The sequence below is a fragment of the Haliaeetus leucocephalus genome, unplaced genomic scaffold (assembly GCF_000737465.1).
Source record: "Haliaeetus leucocephalus isolate CR32 unplaced genomic scaffold, Haliaeetus_leucocephalus-4.0 Scaffold162, whole genome shotgun sequence".
Taxonomy (NCBI): Eukaryota; Metazoa; Chordata; class Aves; order Accipitriformes; family Accipitridae; genus Haliaeetus; species Haliaeetus leucocephalus.
Window position 1 is genome coordinate 8,004,453 of NW_010972598.1, and position 13,075 is coordinate 8,017,527.

General features: G+C 35.6%; 1 protein-coding gene across 2 annotated transcripts in view; it reads right to left on the reverse strand.

Annotated features, from left to right (window-relative positions):
- Positions 1-672: 672 nt before the first annotated feature.
- Positions 673-13,075, reverse strand: part of FAM120B (family with sequence similarity 120B) — a 50,410-nt gene continuing 38,007 nt past the window's right edge. The window contains exons 6-10 of one of the 2 annotated variants that reach the window (XM_010562692.1): positions 12,682-12,888; positions 8,633-8,741; positions 7,275-7,388; positions 3,085-3,142; positions 673-874 (exon numbers count right to left, since the gene is read on the reverse strand). In XM_010562692.1, the coding sequence (XP_010560994.1) occupies positions 871-874; positions 3,085-3,142; positions 7,275-7,388; positions 8,633-8,741; positions 12,682-12,888 (492 nt within the window). In that variant the 3' untranslated portion in view covers positions 673-870. Of the gene's footprint in view, positions 875-2,857; positions 3,143-7,274; positions 7,389-8,632; positions 8,742-12,681; positions 12,889-13,075 lie in introns of those variants that run through there. The other variant, XM_010562690.1, reaches the window with a different exon arrangement.

Genomic DNA, 13,075 nt, shown 5'->3' on the forward strand with positions numbered 1-13,075 from the left:
AAAAAAAAAAAGAATGCATTCAAAATGTCTGTTAGTTTCCCGTTGATTTAGAATTTCCTCCAAAATTATACTGGCCCAAGGCTCACACTGACACCTTTACTTTGAGGCTAAAGACAGATGTAAGGTCTGGCATAAACCTTAAATGTTTTACAAATGACTCACTACATATGGAGGAGAATTCTAGATATTCCAGAAGAGGACTATGCATTTGACTCACCTCTGAAAGGCCCCAGAATAATAGGATATTAAAGCTGTAGCAGTTTTGTACATAGAAACCAATTTTATAACTTTCTGGAATGTTTTAGCTACCCCTTTCTCATTCTCTGAGACTGAGAAACTAAGAAAGTAAGCCACATGATGGAAAAGTAACATTTTTTAACCATCATATGACTGTAAACACTTTAGAAGTACCCTTTTTTGTCCGAGACTGAGCACTTTCAGCCTCATCTACCATAAACGTTTAACAGAAGAGATACAATAGTTTTCACAACAGAACCAGATGAATTAATTAAATTTTTGCAGCCGCCTTCAACACCTAGGACTGGTCTCTAATTTTTAGACATAATTTTTTGATGACCATTTTTCATATCTGTGTCAACAAGGTTTTTTTAAAGTGCTCCAAACAATACTATCTGGAACCTAAATTATATAATAATTGTTTCACAACATTCCATAAGCTATAGGCTAGAAAAAAAAGTATACAAAATAAAATGGAACTGAAGATGAGGCATGATAAATTTCTGATTAGAGCCTTTCTACTACCATTTTTTAAAACACTGATGAAGTTTTTATGATCTTCAACATACAGCATTTCATAAAAATGTGTCTTTTCTCCTATCCATTTTCATCCACTTCCAGTAATGAGTACGGTCACCTGGGTAATTTAAAAGACAAACAGTTGTGAGGAGCCAAATAAGACACATGAATATCAACACTGAAACATTTTTAGAAGTTACAGCCTGTTGCAGGGTAAGATTTTGTGATCTGTATTATGCAGGTGATTAAACTACCATAATGATGTGTTCTGGGTTTAGCGATCTATGTATTAATTATCCAGATCAGCACTTATATTTTGAACCTTAAGTTCTGCAAGTCTTAATGCAGGCATTAAGTTTTATAGCGTCTGCTACTCTCTATTAGTATGGGTGATGAGATAGTTTTCAGATATAAATTTAATTTTCAAATGCTTATAAAAACAAATAATCCTGGCAGTAACACAGAAGCCTAAGACTGAGATACAGTTTCCATATCTAGAATAGTGATTATGAGAACTACACTAACAAGATACTAATCAATATTATTCAAAACAAAAAAGAAAAATAATCCAAAAGAGTGGATTTGCCAACATTATAAACATTAAGGCCAAAGTTCTCTGTGTAAATATAAAGTTTTGTCCCTGCACAACACCACTGACCTCACTGTTTGGAATAGTCATCATCCTCAGTAACTAAACATGCTCTCAGGAAATCTGCAAACTCTATCAGATTTCAAAACTTGCTCTTAACATTTTGCCTGTATCTTAGGATATCCTCTTTTTCTGCTGCTCAGTCTTTTTTGAGAGCAGGAACAGGACATCAGGCTTTCACTTTTCTTTCATCATATACCTTCTGTATGAGAAGAATAGAGTATATTATATGACTTCATGTACTGAAAATGCTGAAGTACAAAACTAAACATACTGTCATTCCAAAGCACATAAACAGACGAAAACCCATCAGTTCCATAAATATCCACTTGAGCCAACCCCATTTAAAAATTGCTAGAAACCTAAGGAAAGCACGAAATTTTTGAAGATTACATAGATGGAGTCAATTTTCAGTTAGGTTGAGATGCAGATCAGTAAAGAGAGAAACACGGTTCTGTGTGTGTCACCCACTTTCTAGGTGACATAAGTGTTGTTGACATTTTTTTCCTCTGGTACAATTTTTACACTTCATGATTTAAAATGGGATTTCTACATAACTGCCTAATTTTTTTTCCCTGAAGACACTAATTAAGTAAAGTACCTCTGATTATTTTTAACTGAATGGGTATGCAAATGGAAGACATAAGAAAGCTGTTGTAATCTCTAAAACAGTTTCTTAAAAAACACAATGACTTCAAGAGGGGCTTTTGTGGTACCAATTTACCAATGTACGATCCTATGGTGCTGTTAAAAATTGCATGTGCTCTGTTATTTTACATTTCTTTAGTATTATTTATATTAACTCTATTTAAAATGAATTAATTTTATAATTAAAGAAATCCATACATCACTGAAAATGAATCACAAAGTGAAATATATCAGTTTTAAAAAAATAATTCTGAAGAAAAGAGTTTAAATTAGAATTCTGGACAGGAAAAAATACTTAGTTCTCGTAAGTATTATTTATTACAGAAGTAAAACATGACAGATTCTTGCTCTCCTCAGCAGTGATGTGGTTCACTCCACACAGTCAGCTGAGATGATACAAAAATGTTGCTTAACGAGAAGTGCCAAAAGTAATAGCAATTTTTGGCTCCTGTAAGGAAGCGCCACATTTTGCAGGAAGTAATTTTGTTTCACTGGAAGATGATGTTTACATCAGTAATGTCACGTTTCAAACTTTTCAAGAGGTTTCAATAACAATGGTATAACGCTTAAGATAAAGATATAATCCACAACGAAGACACAAACCACAATTCAGCATGGGTATGCCACATTATTCATGGTGAGCAAACTCTTGTAAAATACACAACTATAGCAAAAATATGCAAAACTTACAGTTTAAGTCTTAAAACTTATAGTCAGGAATATCTCACGATGTTGTAAAAACGCTTCAGACTTCCCAGTGTCAAATGGACAAAACAGTGTAGCTATACTGGGATGCTACTGTGCTTCAGCTGGTTTCTTTAACTTCAGTTTTATTGATTGCGGTCTCATAGCAAGCTTAGACCTAACATGAAAAGTGATTAACAAGCTGAATAGCCTCAGCTTTGAGTGATTTCCTCTGCAGTCACATGGTTCAGTTACTTTGTAAAATTCATAAAAAGATGCTCTCACGGACAAAAATTATCTCAATGGTAACTCTCCCATCATCTCATTTTGCTACGTGTATTCTTTACCGAGGAGGAAGGCGGAATCTTCTCCTCCGGTCTGGATGTCCTGATCCATATTCTCTACCTGGAGAGGGTAGAAAAGAAATTAAACATTTTTAATTAACATTAAAGCAGGAAAACAAAAGCTTATTTGGCTAGTCTGCAAGAAAAATTACTTTTATACGTATTTTGAAAAAAGAACATGTCCCTCTCAAGTTGGTGTATAATTACGGCTAGTATTTTGAGATGTTGGAGGATGAAGTCCATGGTGGCATTGCTCTTCTTAAAGCTCTTGGGCCACTGTAACTTTTAAATCTAGTCCAATTAATGTGTTGGGATAGTGAATCGTACAGGTCATACACTGTGGTTGGTAGATCAGACTGTGTGAATTCAGGAAAGGAAAATACACTATTTAGAACCAGAGCTACACTACATTAACAAACATTTTCATACTGGTTTAAGTGTGCCTGTGTACAATACTGCTTTAGTTACAGAGTCCTGTAAGCAAAGTAGTACTCAAACTCTAAATGAAATATTTTTTTCAGCACTGAAGTTCTAAAAAGTCCCACCTATGTTACAGTTCTATCAAAATCCTATTTACCAGAAACATGCTTGAACACAGAGTACGCAACATGAGTGTGGAAGCCTTGATTAAATACCTAGCAAATGAAAACTTGCTACAAACTCAGATCCTTCAGTACAGTTGTATTATGTTCAGCTACATGGTTAGCAGTGTGCTAAGACTGAAGTGAATGTACTCTTTTGATGCAATTACATTCCATGAGGAAATGGGATTCTGGATAATTCCCTTTGGTCTTGGGCAAAAGATGTTCTCTTGAGTGAGATGTACCTCCAACAATTCTATTTTTAACCTATCTTTCCTTGACACTCATCTTTCCTTTCCCCTGAAAAAACTGCTTTCAATTTTCCATAAAAGCTTTTCTCAAGACCTTGTTTTAAAATAAAAATCACTTTTGAAAAAGTGATATTTTCTAAACTGAATTCTTTAAAACAGCTCATTTCCCTTTTTCTCTTCTTTTCCAACAGAGAGATGGAAGAAAAACAAGGCAAAGGTGGATAGAAACAAAGAAAGCAAAACTATTTTCTTGGAGAGAACATAAGTTTCTTAGGCAGAATATAGTTGACCCCCAACAACTTCTAAATGCAAGCATGAAATTGTCAAAATGCTTCACTATTTCCCCATCTCACTGTTTATGATCCTGGTAGTACACGACTGGTAGCTGAAATTATCATCCATTCCTTCTAGCTCTCTGACAGCTCTTACTCATTATGTTCTCATCTCTCCTCTAGGTCCATCGTACAGAGAGTGCTGATGTTTACCGTATCACTGGCAGAAATTCTATACCCTTGTCAATACCTTTCACTATTTCTAATGTATTAGGGTATCCTTGATTTCAACCATTGATGTAGCTGTTACAACCAGTCCCACAGACTCTCTCCCCTGTCTCCTTCCAATTATCTTCAGCTCAATTTTCAGACAGGTTTTCAAATACTAGTATGAGAACCATTGTCCAAATCACTGAAATTTTAAAATATAGCTATAAAAGTATATATGACAATGCATAGATAAGGTTAGACTTACTTCTTTATTTTCTTTTTTTGCTATCTTTTGTATGTTGATTTAGATCTAGGTGGTAACTTGTATGTTTTGACAGACAATCTCAAGTGTTTATCAGTTGGACTGCTGAAGAGAGTGACAGACACATGATACTCAATAGTGATTTCCATAGTTCTTAGTGCTCAGTTTATTTTTAGCTATTTGTAGAATGAGGTAACAATGTGACTCAAAACAATGTATTAGTGGTCTTAACTGCTGATTAATGAGGTTTTGTCTACCAATAGGCTATACGGCATGTGGTGTGGTGTTTCAGCCACGAACCTAGAATGCATGAAGTCATGCTTTATTACAGACAACTATGCTACCTCAGGCAAGACTTTTAAACTCAAAGCACACAGATTACAAAGTGCTGAATGCAAAGTTTTATATCTCAATCACAGAAGCCTTAACCTTAGCTTTAAATTAGACTCCTATGGTGTGTTTAATAAGCATCAGAATAGACAGACACTCAGAATGGGATACACAAAAGTCAGTGTGCTAAATAGAAAGTCTTCTAAATTAACAAATAAGAAACACTAAGGGAAAACCTACCTCCCTGTGAGGCTTAGATGTCCTGCTCTGAGTTACATGGATGCACTCTCCATTTGTGATGCACAGCCAAGAAATTTATGAAGAGAACTTAAATAAATGAAATCAAACCAAACAAAAAAAAAAAAAAACAACCCCAACCCCCTGAAAACCCAGAAACCCCACAGATGAATTCCCTCCTCTCAAAATACAGCTAGAGGATGAGATGTTAATTACAACAGATGAGTGGTTAGTATTCACCATAAAATGAGGGATGCTTAAGTTCAATTCTTGCTCTGCCTGAGGGGATTCAAACCATCCCCTCAAAGAAATACCAGTGCTTCTTAGGTTTATGCTTTCTGGGTGGAGGCACTCTTTCCTCCACGGTTGAAGTTGAGACATTGTCATGAAATTCTTAAACATTAACTGATAAGAGAGAGCAAAGGCTGCCTAATCATTAGGTACACTCCTGCCACAGAAGATACGGGTCCCGTGGTTACTGTTCCATTACTTTTTAATGCATTTAATCCAATGATTTCTATATAATATGCAACAGCAGGAACCATAACAGTATACCACGGGAAGGTATATAAAGGATGGGATAGACAGATAGCAGTAATACTACTAGGAAATTTTATCACATCAGCTATCATGGAACACAAAATTGCTACTTTTTTGTTCTTCTTTTTTCTCTCTCTTTGGTGAGACACACACATGTAGCAGAGACAACAGCTACATAATGAAGCAACCCAAATACCTGTCTTAATATTAGCAAACTTAGGCATAAGAAACTTTGTCAAAACAAGCCATCTTCGCAGATCAGTTTAAGAGGAGCTCTAAAACGTTGTAGGGCTCTTTTGTAAGGACAGATATATTTTTCCAATAAATCTATTTTACTTATAACAGAGGCAATTTAACTGCAATTACGGGATCATGTTTTAAGAGCGTCCTGAGGGTAGTAAATAGGACTAGTGTAGAAGAAGCCAAGATGTTTTAATAATTGAAACACATTTATAACACAGCTCAGCACAGTTACTGTGGAACACACTTTGTGGAATACATCTAGTTATAAGATCTCTAGAGCTGGTCAGAGATGATTTGACCCCTGAGTAGCAGGCTTCTTGAGATGGTCACAGTAACAATGACCTGTTTTGGTTCTGCTCACGGTCAGCATACTCACTCTGTATTTTAGCATTACATTTTATATATACGATCAAACAACCTTATCTGTGAATCAAATGATAGTATCTCACTCTCAAGCTTACAACAGTGGCAGTTGAAACACATTAAAGATTTTACTGTATTTATTTATTATTTATCCTCCCTAATCACATCACCAATATTCTCTGAAAACCTCACCTAGAAACAGAGAAGAAATTTAGGCTCTGCAGACTTAATAAAATAATTGGTCTTTCTTAGGCACTTCTCTTCCTTTTGCTTATTTTCTTTAATCTGCGTGTATATGCTTTAACTCATACTAATGAGGAAGTAAAACTGAATTATGTCAGCTCAACAGTGTTATCCACAGTGATGCTTCATTGAAATGTCTGTTCCGTTCAAGAAGTGAGATTGGTGAATGACTTAAGTTTAATGACAAGACAGAACTTGCATTTCTATTACTCAGGCAATGATCTGGAAGCTGAGACCCTGATCTAGAAAACCACTTAAGAATGCGTTTAGCTTTATTCATATGCTTAAGTGTTTTGTTGAAGTATGAGGTAAGCTCTGCAGCTAAAGACTTCAGAAAGACATTTCTGTGCAGCCGTGTCAATTTGTTTTAGAACTATTACAATTTTAGACACAGTTCAGCTGAGACCAAGCATGGAAAGTTTAAATACCACATGAAAGTTTTTTTTCCCAGAACACTGTGAGTGAAAGATGACTCCAGATTATAATGCTACACTCTACCTCACCTTGCAGAGTTAGTTTTTGCTAATGGTAGTACAGAACTAGAACTGATACAAGTTTTGTTACTGACTGCTGTAGCCACAGGGCACTGCATATAGACACAGAGGTGTTATATTGCTGATAGAGACAATTCCAAATATTCACATATGCACACATTTTTTACCTTGTGGTTGAGGATTTCTCCATAGGAATCCCCTCATCTGGTTATGATATGGAGGAACAAAAGAACTTCTATGTGTTTGTTGGAACCTGGGATTAAATTCTCTTCGTTGTGTTCCTGGAAAACAGTATTTACTAAGCAACTCTGACTGTATATAAGATTAAATGAAGAAAAAGAGAGACAGCATCTCTTAGTTTTATGCCAAAATACTTATGCACAATCATGATTTTTCCAAACTAAAGTCAGCCAAATAAGCATGGTTCTTGTCCTCATTTCCATCTATGCACATCATGATTACAAGCTGTTAACAAGTGTATTTAGAAACCAGATCAAAATTTTATGACACAGATTTGGAGACTGTAGTCATTAAAACAAAACAGAAATCTCTGTCCAAATTGGAATCACAAATCATAATTAAAATGTTAAGCACAGCTCTCAAGCAATAGCAGATGCTAACAAGGTCTGGTATCATAAATCACCAACAGATACCCTTAGTTTTGAATGTCCAGCACCAGTATGGTGTAGTACCACATCACAAGTATTGCTGTCACATAATGCTAAGTACTGAACTAGCAGAAAATCATTCTGTCTGTTGTAATTTGCTCAAGGAATTCTGGAGGGGTAATTTTTATCCTCACAGACATTATAATTGATCAGGTATTAAGCAGGTAATAAACATAATACAAGCATAAACACTGAGATTCAGTGTAAATTATTTCAAAGCCTCAAAAGCCTCAACATTCAGGCTGATCTGTCAACGATGCTGAAAACCTTTTAGATTTTTTTTCCCTGGAAGTCAGGCAGATCAGTTGGGGAAAACAAATGTCTTTAGTAAACGAAGCCATAAAGTTTGGGGGGAAAAAAGCAAGGTCTTAGGCAAAAAAAAGCTGTTCTCCAGGTTGCCCAAAAACTCTCTTGTATTTTGAACTATATCAGTCAGTCCAATAAGAAGTATTCTCTCTCCAATGCCTCACTCAGACCTTCAACTATCAATGTTAAAATAGCTCCCCTGAGAGAAAGGAAGAAAAAAACCTCTGAGTCATCTAATTCCTCCTATAAAAATAACTTTAGTCACTAAGTAAATAGCAGTGATGTTTCTGTAGTGAAATGTATTCACTGCATAGATCTCACTAACTATGTAGCGAGATGGAAATATTATTCTATCCAAACTTAGGTAATCAAATTCAAATGAATTCCTAAAACCAGGAAGTATTTTCTCAGATCTCTCCTTTGGTTTCTTGGAGAAAGACCTTACGATTTACTTAGCTTGATGGGATGTGTATGTAAATCCTGCTGCTGTTGAAGGATAACTGAGCTCATCAATATACTGACTTTAGTGAGAAAATTAACACAATGCCAACCTGTGATAAATGCATTCCCTCTTGGTCTGCTCTGTATTGTTCTTTTCTTCGCCATGCAAACCTTGCAAATGAAAGACTTCAGATTCTGGAAGGGTGTATACAAAGACTCCTGCAGACAATGGGATTAAAAATTAATGACTGTTCTGCTTTTCTCTCTTCAGGTGTAGCACAGATCATTCACATATACAACAACTAAAAGACTTTTCTTAGCCACACTCATACATATATGAAGGTGGTAGATCTGGTTCGCATTTTTTCAGGAAACAACGTTCAAACATTTTATATTGAAAGTGAATCCTTGGAGGGATGATTAGGAGTGCAGAAAGAATGTTTTCCCCTTTCTCAGTGAAGTTTGTTTTTCTTCTCTGCTCACATCTGTAAATCACTTGCCTTCTTATTCTATTAACTTGCACCTGTAGATATACTTAACTAGACTTCTATCAGCAATACCTCAGGCAGAGATGGTTAAAGCCTCCAGACAAGGACTGATAAACTCAAGGGAAACACACCAGTGAAAATCAAAGTATCTTAATCTCATACATTAGAAACAAAACTTAAAACAATAGTAATACATCAGCATCAACTCCTGACTGATAAAACATAAGCAAGTCTCAGGAGAAATGGAGGAATTAAATAATAATGTTTACCTTGTGGTGTGATGAAAAGTTCTACTGTTAAAAGGACAAACCGAAGCTATTTAAAGACACAATACTGAGAGATGTGATATACCCTTAACTTTCACTGATTTCAGTGAGCTTTGAAGAAGTGTCAGATCTTAGAATCTTTCTCTCTTTTATTGATTTGTACTGGGCATGTGGGCAGTAGTACACATTGAATTGAAAAGAATTATGAAAAGACAGATTTTAGAGCAATAGCATAATTTGTGATTTTCATAAAGCTGAACTGATTTTTACAGGAAGACAACTCCTTTTTGTAACCACCAAGGCAGAGGGGGAGCAGCAAGGAGGGGAGAGGATTACAGCATAAGGTAAAAATTCAATAGGTGGCAAGACTGCAGCAACTAATTTCTTAAATTAGAGAGAGTCTGAATCCCTGAAGCCTCCCGCGAACTTTCCCAGCACATTTTTTCAGTTAACAAACCTCTTTATAGAGCCTTAAGCAAAACCCACAGATTTTTTTTTTCTCCACACGAACTGAGTACAGTATGTGAAGAACACCCACTAACGGGAAAAACCTTTCATTGTATTCTTGGGAGAATAAATTCAGAATGTGTTATGAAGGTTGGATGAAAGGCATGATCAGAAAAGGACAAAACATAGCACTTTTGCTGAACCCATTAGGTAATTTGGTTTTAATTTAAAAAAATTGATCATGAACATACTCATTAGTGAGAAGCACAATAAAAAGGCTAATAAAGTGATAATATCATTGCCTCACTGCTTTATGAGACTATTATATCCAATTTTCTGTGTGGATAAACAAACTAATATGATTACTGTTATTAAAAACAGAGAACTAGTATAATATGAGCTTAGCATATTTTTAAAAAAAAACAAGATGGCTCTATTTTTGATTCTTATCAGAAGCTTTGCATTTTTTATCTTTAACAGCTGCTAGGCTACAAAGAGCTGAGCTACACAAAAACTTGCCCACAAATACATCAACTGCATTTAATTCATATATTTTCTTCTTTTGGTACAAGAATCTGTGGGAAGCAAACCCTAAAATGTTCAAAATTTCTGGATTACGTGTAAATATTTAACCAAGATTGTATTTCTATTGTAATTTTCATAAAGCTATTAACTGTATTTAAGCCCATCATAATCAAAACAACACTGATTCTGAGATGTCCTGAACTCCCTGAAGTAATGTAGCTGTCCAGGTCATAGAGAAGGGACATTAGGAGTTAGGAGACAAGCATCAAACACCAAAAGGAGTAACTTTTTCCTATTACTTATCTTTTCTGTAACAAAACATCCCATGTAGAATAACTTTTTCTGAATACAATGCTGTCGCTATCATCAGATTAGATTTACGGTGCTCAAGGGTAGATTGCTAACAAACAAGTGCTGAAAGATCTTGGCTTCCAGCAATACATTAAGGTCTGCCAGGAACTAAGTACCAGTTTTATTTATTAAAGTTGAACTTATAATAATAGGAAAAACCAATCACATATGCTTGTTGCCTTGCCAGTGTCCCCAGCTAAACTGGCATCTCTTGGCAATTCTCCCAAAAACAGATTCTTGCCTCAAACTGATAAGCTGGAAAGCTATTTTATTAGTCTGGAAGCTATCTCTGCCATATATGTACCATAAAATTGCACTGAAAAAAATAAAAAGATATTTAAACTACTCCAAAAATTCACAGGGCTAGACAATTTTTCCCCACAACAGAACAGTTTATCTGGGTAAAGTATCAGGTTTTTAAAAACCCTAACCTAGATATTTTAGTTGATCAAGCAAATATCCAACTCTATTCTAGGGATCTAAGCATCTGCCTTCATCTTCCTTCTAAGACAGGTTACAATATAACTTTAACCTGACCACATCAAGATTTTCAAGTGTTAGCTAAAACATACTACTTAACACATTTAAAAATACCTCTCAGCCAATATAAATTTTGTACAGATCTAGATACATATTGTAAAAGTTATTCACTAACCTGAATTCTACCTATATAGAAAAGAAGTATCAATTTCACATAGATCTGTATAGTTTTACGTTTTCCCATTTATTCTGTAGACCCTCTATTGTTCTGCAAAAGTCCTACGCAAAAAACTGGATGAACCACTGGCCCAATCCAAAATCTACTGAAATCAATGGACCAATTAATGGGAACCACAGGATTTGGATAGAGGCTATAGTCCCAATCATATGATTGATTCCATATGGAAAGGATTATCCTCCTCCTCCATGCTGAAAACACATACATACCACCAACCCACACACGTTCCACTCATCACTCCAGATTAGGATGGTATGTAATTGGACACAAAATTAGAAAAGAAAACTAATTATACAACAACTGATATTGAATTGACATTAAAATCATTCAAACCTAAAAACTTTTTTCTCTGTAATCACTTTTATTTATTTTAACCTCAAGTTATATATGTAACAGCAGGTAAAAACATTTCAAAAGTAAAATTTTCAAAAGCCATTAAACAATACAGGATTTTCAGTTCCACACTGAAAAGAGACACATTAATTGAAGGTCTCAAGAGCTATCTACATAGAAGAGCACAGATCTACCCGAGCATCTCTCCACATATTCTGTGCTGGTGGGGCACAAGCCAGGTGTGGTCCGAGGCTTCACTAGTGCATTAAGACAGCCTTGCACCCAGTCTAGCAGACCCTACGTCTGAGCCTGGATGTGATGCCACCCTCACGAACCAGATATGGCCCACCCCCAGAAAGACTCTGCTGATATCTCCCTGCCCTTGCCTGGGCAGACATGTTTTAAGTCACACTGTTTTTTTGGTAACATAGCATTCAAATTGCACAAATCCTCAGCTTCTGAAAAGTGGGACTGAGAACTTAATAAGTACTTAGAGGTACAGGAAGGTGCTTGGTGAGATTCTAAAAAAATACCTAGATATATACCTTCTTCTGATTTCCAATTCCTCTTTGAATTCACCAAACCTTCATCTCAGACTTTAGGTTCCTTAATATCTTTAAAAATATCACTCTTAAACACTTGAAAAATTACACCCAGTATGCTTATTTAAAAACAATCTTAATATGTTGCCTAAACTCTTACTGGAAAAAGATGTCATTAATATCTTAGTACTAGAAAACCATTCCAGGCATTTTCATGTCTTGAAATCGACAACCATTTTGACACTGCCTTATATTATTTTCTGAGTAATGGAAACAAAAAATAGAAGTAAAATTATAGCTTCCTTCACAGTCTCAGTATTTCTACCTTCTTAGTTTTCTTGGTTGAGAGGATCAAAAAGGAATAAGGAAGAGAGGAAAAATACAAAGAAAGGGCACTAGTGTAAACATGAATATTAAAACAACAACCAAACATGGACAGGTACATTTTTCAAAGAATATAGAACTGTCTAAGAGGATGCAATTACTCACATTGCCTTCCAAAAGCTCTTCCAAAGAGCAACCTCGGTGCGACTGCTGGTATTTCTCTTGAAAAAGTTTTCCATCAAACTGTTCCCAAGGCATCAAATCATCCATTCTGAATGGAAAGCCACAGGTACTATTGGCCATGAGCAAAGTTGTAAGGCCACGAACAAAGACGGCGCCAAGATGTACAGCTCTCGAGTCCACTTGTGCAAGCTGTTAACACACATGGACACACACACACAAAAAAAAGAAAAAAGAAAAAAGGTACACCTCACAAATAATCTTACCATCACATATAACCACACAAACAGCAGAGCAAATGATAAACAGTCCCAAAGCTGTGACAATGATGGTCCTCTATTGCATAGTAGAATTCATCAAAGGATTCTGTATCTAGTTT